Source organism: Urocitellus parryii, chromosome 6, assembly GCF_045843805.1.
Source record: "Urocitellus parryii isolate mUroPar1 chromosome 6, mUroPar1.hap1, whole genome shotgun sequence".
Taxonomy (NCBI): domain Eukaryota; kingdom Metazoa; phylum Chordata; class Mammalia; order Rodentia; family Sciuridae; genus Urocitellus; species Urocitellus parryii.
The window spans coordinates 13,493,162-13,502,073 of NC_135536.1; the positions used below are offsets into that span (position 1 = coordinate 13,493,162).

General features: G+C 34.3%; 1 protein-coding gene across 3 annotated transcripts in view; it reads left to right on the forward strand.

Moving 5' to 3' along the window:
- The window catches only part of Trip11 (thyroid hormone receptor interactor 11), a 70,712-nt gene extending 65,755 nt beyond the window's left edge, over positions 1-4,957 (forward strand). For 2 of the 3 annotated variants that reach the window (XM_026394203.2, XM_077800317.1), the window contains exon 21: positions 1,333-2,609. In XM_026394203.2, coding sequence (XP_026249988.2) covers positions 1,333-1,553 — 221 coding nt within the window. In that variant the 3' untranslated portion in view covers positions 1,554-2,609. Of the gene's footprint in view, positions 1-1,332; positions 2,610-3,151 lie in introns of those variants that run through there. The other variant, XR_013343791.1, reaches the window with a different exon arrangement.
- Positions 4,958-8,912: the final 3,955 nt, after the last annotated feature.

Genomic DNA, 8,912 nt, shown 5'->3' on the forward strand with positions numbered 1-8,912 from the left:
TTAGACAATACTGAAAACTTTTTTTTTTTTTTTTTGGTTACACTAGACTATAGCATCTTGAAGGAGATTCTCAATTCCTTATGGCAAGGTCTTCCCCTCCCTCTCTCTACTTTGCTCTTCTTCCCTCTCCCTTTCCCCCTGTTATACCCTTTCTTTTTCTTTTATCACTTTGGAACCAGCTTGCTTGGTGTTGATCAGGGACACAAGCCAATGATGAACTGATAATAGTATTTGCATGAATTAAAGCAAATTTAAGAAATATGTCAGAGCTTAGTGGATAATATCAGAAGCCTTCCAGTTTAGGAAGTTGTCATTCACAGGAAAATCTAGCTCGGGGATCCAGGAGTACTTGATAACAACTAGATTTAATGAATTTGTCTTAGTACTTTCTTTGTGTTAGGAGGCCTGATGTATTTGAGTTTTCCATTGCTGAAGTGTCAACTACAAGCTGTGAACTTGTTAGTGGTCTTGTGTAAAAGCAGAATTCTAGTCACTAATACATTAGACCATGTGCCAAATACCTATTCCAGTGAAAATGAATTGTGTCAGCCCAATTTGATAAGATATAGTCTAATTGAATATCTAAAAGATGATCAGGTAATATATGCATCTATTATCTTTCCTTCTGGTAAATTAGTATCGATTCTAATTGTTATTATTACAATATGGGCACCAGCATTTTTCATGACCATTGTAATTACTGGGAAATCTTAAATTCTCAAGTCCTTTATTTTTTAGGTGGGTAAGAGTTTGCCTTGCAACATAGGTAACACCATTTAAAAAGCTGTTGTTCTAGTAAGTAAAGCTTATTGATTAAGGATAAAGCAACAGCATTAATATGTTTAATAAAGCATTAGTTATTCATATAAATAATTTTATTTCTTATTCTCCTTCACCATATATATATATTTCATAGATTCTGCTTGTGGGATCCAGAATCCAGTAGCATATGATTATGGAGCCAGATCTGGAGACCTAAAGCACATATGTAGCATTGTGTTTTTTAACCAGAAAATGTTCCAAGTTACCAAATAAACTTTAATCAGATTTTCATAATGCAAATAAGTATCAATGTTTACAAATTAACGTCTATTTGTGCTCTCCTTCTGAACAATTAAAGAACAGTCCAAAAACTGTGCTAAACACCAGTGTTACTACCATGGAAGTAGAATTTTAAAGTCTATATGTGGTAAATTGACTCATGTATCTATGTTAATCTCCTTGACAGTATAGGGATAGCTTTCTTTATGCTCTTATTTATATTAGAAGGTTATTTCAATTTGACCTCTTTGTGATGGATGGAGACTAAATAACCCATATCTTATCATTTAGATGCAGCAGAATTCAGAGCTGGTAGAAGAACTGACATGAGTCCATTCTTGGCTCCACGTTCGGCAGCTGTGCCACTTGTTAACCTAGCTGGAGTTGGACCTGGTGGACCTGGGCATCTGCTTTTGAAACCTATCTCAGATTTCATGCCCACCTTTACACCATTGCCAGTGTCCCCGGATAATAGCGCCAGAGTTGTACTACAGGACCTTCTAAAGCAATAGGTATTTCTCAAGCCAGAGATGATTTAGCACTTTAAAGAAGCCATAAACACTTTGTACTTTTTTTACAGAGTGGCCTTTTGGAAAACAAGGTCATGTATTTGTAGACAAAAAGAGAAAGAAAAAAAGTCGATATATATACTAGGTAATTTGTCTTTTTTTTCTTTTGTGTGTGTGTGTGTGTTTGCTATAGGACTTAAATTTTTTTTGTTTTCTTTGCTATAGCACTTTTTGTTTATAAAATTTTGTTCCAATGTATCAGGTAATCATCAGCAGTAATCAATTCTTATGTACTTTTGTGAGCAACTGTACAGAGGAGCATTAGTGAACCATTAGCTCCAACCTCTTTTTTTTATGATTATATTTGTTAAATTTAATTGTATTAAGATAAAAATGATACATTGAAATAATAGGAAAGAAGAAAAATCCGACCCATATGAAATATATATATATCTCAGATTTAGAGTATATGAAAACAAAATATAACATTGCAAAAGTTGTGAATTCTTTAGTTTATAGAAGAAAACATTGTAAAACTACTAAAAGAAAATTACAGTGGGGAGGGCCTGAACATGAAGTTTAGTGGGTAAATTCTAAGATTCTTTTAATCCAAATAGTATGACACCTATCCATTTTACTTATTTCCATTTCTATAGAAAAGTCATTTCACATTAATTCAGTTTTCTAGAAGTTAAATATGTCCAGAAGGAAGAGTATTTTTGAGTCAAACCAAAAGTGGAATCACATGAACAATTTCCAATGTAAAAGTTAATTTGTAAGAATGCATCATTAAATATCTGGACTATTTATCTACCTGCTTTTCTGGGCTCTTCAGTAATGCTTATAAACACATTAACACATTTTTTAAAAACATTTGATCAAAAAAAAAAAGAAAGAAAATAATATGAATTTTAAAAGATGAAAACCTTTTTTTAATTTTTGTATATTAAGATAAAACATAAATCAAAAGTTTCTAGTTTAAGTAGGTGAAATCAGAGAAGAGAAAAAGCAGATTATATAACATATACTTCTGTGACACCTGTAGTTTCTAAAACCATTAAGAACATTTTTATTAAAATTAACTTAAATAAAATTTAATAAATTTTAAATATAAATAATTCAATATATTAATTTAAATTTATATAAATTAATATTGTTTGATTTAAATTTATTTTATTAATATTGTTTGATTTAAACTTATTTTATCATTGTTTATTTAATAAAATTAATTTATAGTAAATTATAATTTATATTTTAAAATTTATTAAATTTTATTTAAATTAATGATTTAATAAAGTTAATTTAAATAAATTTAATATAGATCAAATTATGTAATTAATTATATAATTTAATATAAATTTTAATAAAAATTAATTCTTATTAAAATGCTCTTAGTGGTTTTAGAAATTACAGGTGTCAAGAGAAGTATTTGCTATATAATCTACTTTTTTCTCTTCTCTGATTTTACCTAACTTAAGCTAGAAACTTTTGATTTATCTTAATTTAAAAAAATAAAAAAGGGAAGACAAAATACCTAGTAGCTACATATATATATCAGCTTTTTCTTTCTTTTTTCTTTCTTTTAATTTTCTCTGTTTCAGCTTTTTATTTCTTTATTTGATTTTCAAGCTCTTGTTAGGATAGGGACATGTAGTTCATCTTTTTTAAACCTCAAGCGATTTACACAAAAGAAAAGAAAGTGGCTTCTTTACATAGTGCAGAAAATGGACCCTTTAGAAGAACTTGTATAAAAAGGCTGAGAAGAAGATTTTCTCTGAAGAGGTCGCCAGTCCCCTACATCTCTGGGTATGTGGTTCATGCATATAGGTTGATGTGACGACCACCACCACCACAGCCATGAGACATACTTGCATCCCCAGGATCAGTGAAATTACTTCCTTGCACCAGCACCAGCTGTTTAGAACTGAAGAATGAATCTTTAATTTTTATAAGCCCATTATACAAAATCCTGACTTGAAGCTTAATTGTATGAGGATGTTTGTATTTATACTTTGAAGTTGTACATTGAAGAGCTTTTTCTTGCAGATTTTGTAAATGTAGCAATGCCTTAGAAATAGAAACATTTGTATAGCAAGAAAAGGTGAAAATAAGACTAGTTAAATATGTAAAGAGGTCTGGCTCCAACTAGAGCGAATTTTGATTGTCAATTCTGCTGTGATTAACTGTATATTTCTAACGTGTCTGGGAGACTGGAAGTTTTGATTATATGTTGATGGTTAAAACTTGTTTTTCTAAAAAAAAAATGAACAGGTGACACTGCTTCACACAGTGTCACTTCTCTTCTTAACCAACTTATTTATATTGCCATTCTTCCATACATTGTAAAGGAGGTTCCTGTAGCAGTACATACGAGAAATGTTCAACTGCCTACGGAGCTCTGCCCAGTTGGCATCATAGATGCTCCTCTACTAAACCCCACAATAAATTAAAAACATTGTAAATTGAAAATGCACGTACCACACCTTGTGCCCACCAGCACATGCTCTGCAGTGTGCTGCTTGCCCTGATGATTCTTTGGCTGACCGGAGCTGCCGCTCACTGCTGCTGCCCCATCAAGAGGGTGTTGTCCTACATGTTGTTAACCAGGACAAGTGGAATTCCAAATCTAAAGTATGGAGTTCTGCTGAATATGCACTACTTTTGAACTACCATAAAGTTGAAAAATCTTTTTTTTTAAAATAAAAGCATTTTTAGTTATTATAATTAAAGCATTTATATTGTTTTGTGGCTTATTTAGCCATCTCCTATAAGGTTGAAAGAGTTATCCCAAAATTACTTTCACATTACAAAAGAAATTTAGTACACCAGTGAAATCTTACTGAATTTTAGACAAAAATGACCTAATATGGTACAACATTAGGTAAACTTTTCATGGGAACAGGTATCCAACTAAAGATTTGGAAAGAAATTCAGAGAAAAATTAAGACTTCCATATCATAAATTTTTGCTTCATTTATGTCAATATATGCAGAATTCACTGAATTTGTTTTGAGTAAATTCTAGTAACAACTAATCAATGGTAGTGAATAACAATTGACATTTAAAAGTCATAGCTAAAATATATATTATTTTAAAGTGTATAACTCAGAATAACTTAAAAAGTGATGCCTTGATGAAATACTGTAAAAAGATTGCCTTTGCAAAGTTTGAGAACTGGATTCATATAAAGCAGTTCCCCCCAAATGCCCAAATCTAGGATTATAAAATAAATTGGAGTTGCCAAAGTCACATGTTGTATTGGCTTAGTGTGTATTGGCTAAATATTCTTAATTCCATCCTTTAATTCTTATGTGAAAGTTTTATCCTGTTCATCAAATATTATCTTTGTAATAAAGTAATTATTTTAATATCATTTTTGTGATGAAAACCTTTAATATGCATTTCTTTACAAGCAAAAATAAAAATTTATTCTTAATGAGTATTCTTAATGAGTATATTCTTAAGTTCAAATTAGTATTGTTTCGCAGCATACAAAATTTCTGGATTATAAAGCTTCCATCTGATAGCAGTAGCGGTAGTGGTTTCTTGTCACAGTGTTGGGTCGGCAGCCTTTCCTTCCCCCTCCTCCTCTTTCATGGCAGCTGTGGGCAGGGACTTTCCACCTGCCTGAGTAGACCGGAAATGGCCAATCAGAGGCTGACCTGGCAGCAGGACCCCAACCACCTTGGGTTCCTGCTGGCTGAAACAGTCACCCTGACCAACCCCTAAACTCTGCTCGCCAGCCTGCTGTTGGTAGCTGCAGTTTAGATGGCGAGGCCCTCCTACCCCCAGTTTCCCTTATTAACATTGTTCTTGCCTTTCCCGCCCTCGACTTCCCAGGCCCACACCCTTTCATGGACCCTGAACCTCGCCCGGGAGCGCCCGCCCCCCCAATAAACCTTTTGGTGGCTCATTCTTGTTCTGTGGTTCCTGACCTCTCTCCCCCCTTTCTGCTTTACAAACAGTAGTTTCATTTTTCTAAGGTAATGCACTTTAAGAGTAGCAAGGTAAAATTCATATTTAACCATGTTTTTTCGGTCCAGTAGGAACAACAAAAAACCTCTGATGCTATAATCATGATTCATTATAGAATAACTAAGAATAAGAATGGGTTAATAGGAAATACAGAATCTATATCAAATTACTCAGAATAAGTAACATGGATCACAACTTTGAGGTCAAGTGTTCTGCAACTGAATGAGATCCTATCTCAAAAACAAAAAAATGAGGGATGGGAATATAGTTCAGTGGTAGAGCACTTCTGAATTCAATTCCTAGTAAAACACACACACACATACACAATAAATGGTGAACAATACTGATACAGGACAGAATTCTGTTTTCTTGCAAGTACTATTTTTTTTTTCACATCTAAAAAGTACTAATAGCTCTTTAATATAATCTATATACAGTGTCCATAAGTTCCTGGTTCTTTTTTCAAAATTAATTTATTTACATATTTTATAGTAGAATGCATTTTTACATATAGTCTGCAAATGAAATTGAACCATATTAAGTTGAGGACCATCTTCAATAGATTCGTATATACGCCTTAAGATACTTTCACTGATGGGTCCTATTTGATTCCTGTGTGGAGCACCTGAAATACTAGTTTCTGAGCTTAAAAAAATACATAATCCTTCATTTTGAAAAAATGGAACATTCAAGAAGTCTTTTATTTTGAAAAGGAAATGCAGAGTGGATATTTAAGTGGTATGTCATCATATTTGAAGTGTCTTTTTTGACATTTTTACATGTTTCCTTGACCAAAACACCTGGTTCCTCCCTCATGCTGTAGTTTAACCTAGTTTGGAAACTGTTGTGGGTGATGGCACATCCAAATGTCACAGAACATGATATTACATGACTGCTGTTTAAGTATGTACCATTGTCTGAAAGCTGTAGTACCTAATGTTTTTGCCGTGACACTGAAACCATAGCTGACTGCTCTGCATACCATGTACGTTGATCTAAACCAGACCTAACTCATTGACTTTTCTGAAACTAAGTTGTGTCAGAGATGAACCATCTGCTTAAGGAAGCTTAGCAACCAGACAGTGGTGAAGCATGTAATTCTAATGTTAGCAAGAGGACACTCCAACGGTATGCTTACAGCAATATTTTAACTACAGTAATTTTGCTGTTTATTTCTTTATAAACAGTAGAATTTGTGGTTGAACTTCATCTTTGCTGCCACAGTTTTTCACAGCATTCCCAAAGGTTTTCAACTACAGTTAGTTGAACATAACTCTAGTAGAAAATGTACCCAGCCATTGAATTTGATTTTAGTTAACACTATATCGTATGGTTGGGTTTTTGTTTGTTTTTGTTTTTTGAGTTTTAGTTCCTAATGTTTCTTTAAAGAGAAAAAAACAAAACTAAATAACAGAACCCTAGGAAAGAAGGAATGGCTTTCTTCTACCTACTCAATTAGAACATTAAATATCCTCTCAAATAAAGCCTTCAGTTTCTTTTAACCTTTCAATGGTCAGTTGCAGAGGGCAGAGAGACTTCAAGATACTTATCCAGTTAATGAGCGTGTGTGTGTGTGTGTGTGGGGGGGGGAGGGGCAAGTAGGCTGTGTCTTCAGGGACCAAGGAAGTGGGTAAGCTATTTAGGAGGTGCTATTAGGCCCCAAACTTGAAAGCATTTGAATTTGATTTTTAAAACTAATGAAGCTTTTCAAATAGCAAAGTATTTAAAATATCTTCCATCAACCAAAATTTATCTTTGACTTTGTAAATATCAAATAAGTTAGTCTAGTCCTATGGGGGAAAATGATAATTTTAATGTTCAGACAATTTGCCAGCCTTTAAGATTTTGCATTAAATTTTCTAAATTGTGTTTGTTTTGATTTAAGGAAAATATCTAAATGGGAGAATTTTCCAACCCAATCTGAAGATGAGTTTGGGTTTTATAGAGCTAAATTTAATACATTTTTTTAATTTCTCGGGAGCACTGCAAAGAAAAAAGAATCCAAATAAAAATGATATATGTAAGTTGGCAATGTCTTCATCCACCAAAAAAAAAAAAAAAAAAAAATTAGCAAACAGCTGCTGACTTTTTCTTTAGAAGGGAGAGGAATGGCTTACACATGTTGTTTATAGTAGCAGTCGAACTACTGAAGCAATGTCCCAGAGCTCACCGGATGTCTGCTGTGGGCATTCTATTTGAGCCTTGGAAATTTTAAATATGAACAATTTATTTAGTATTCTTCAGTTTAGCATGGGAATAGGCCTGAGAGGAGATTTTAGCTGTTTTTTTTTTTTTTTTCTTTTTCCTTTCTTTCCCCTTAGGTAGTATTAGCATCATTGGCCTCTTGGTCTCTCTCCAAGATAATCAGTATATCTTCATTTTTTTTTAGCTATCTTTTAACTCTTCATATGATGATAGTCTGGAAGGGAACATGGGTTTTTAAGTTGACAGTTGGGCAGGAGTCATGATTTGACCCTTCATGTGTGACCTTATCCAAATCATTTTGAGTGTGGTTCTTATTTTTCTCATCTTTGAGATAATACCCACCTAGTAGGTAAGCCTCAGTGGGTTATAAGGATCAAATGACAAATTTGTTCATAATCTGATTAAATGAATTAGTGTTCCACTTGTGGAAGTGTTTGCTCAAGTCCACAGTTCCTCCTACAATTGATCAAAGCTGTGGTCATTACTGCCTTAGAGTGGATAAGAATGTCAGGGAAGGGCTGGGTAGTGGCTCAGCGGTAGAGCGCTCGCCTAGCACCAGTGAGGCCTCCAGGGTTCCATCCTCAGCACCACATAAAAACAAAGATATTGTGTCCAACTACAACTAAAAGAAGAAAAAAAAAAAAAAGGAAAAAAGAATGTCAGGGATAGAGGAGTTGCTGAAGCCAAGGGCCATCTTCAAAATAAGGAGAAATCAGAAGCACCAGTCATGCCGTTGAGATGACTGGAGAGGTAAATTTTAAGAAGACTTAGATTTAAGGACCAGAATGTGGTGGTTGGCTTTGCTTAGAGCAGAATGGTGGGGGCAAAAGTATTGCTGAGTGGGTGATTATCAAGTGGAAGGTGTTAGTAGGCAACGGCTGAGAAAGCAGGGTGCATCGGGCCTTATTGGTAGGAGTCGGTGCGGTGGGCAGAGTTGCTTTAATCTGAGAGATTTAGGCAAGGGAAATGCTTGTGGAAAGGCCTCATTTGGATGGGGAGGCTGACAGGGTTCCTGAGCCCGGAGACAGAGCATCAGAGCACAGGGGAAGAGATTGGGCTCAGAGAGGATGCACTTCTGTAATCAGATAGGGGCGATGAAAGAGCAGGGAGGTGGAAATAGGTGGATTTGGGAAAAGGGAAATTGTAGGAATTTGCCTCTGAGGTTGGAGGGGACCTACCTTC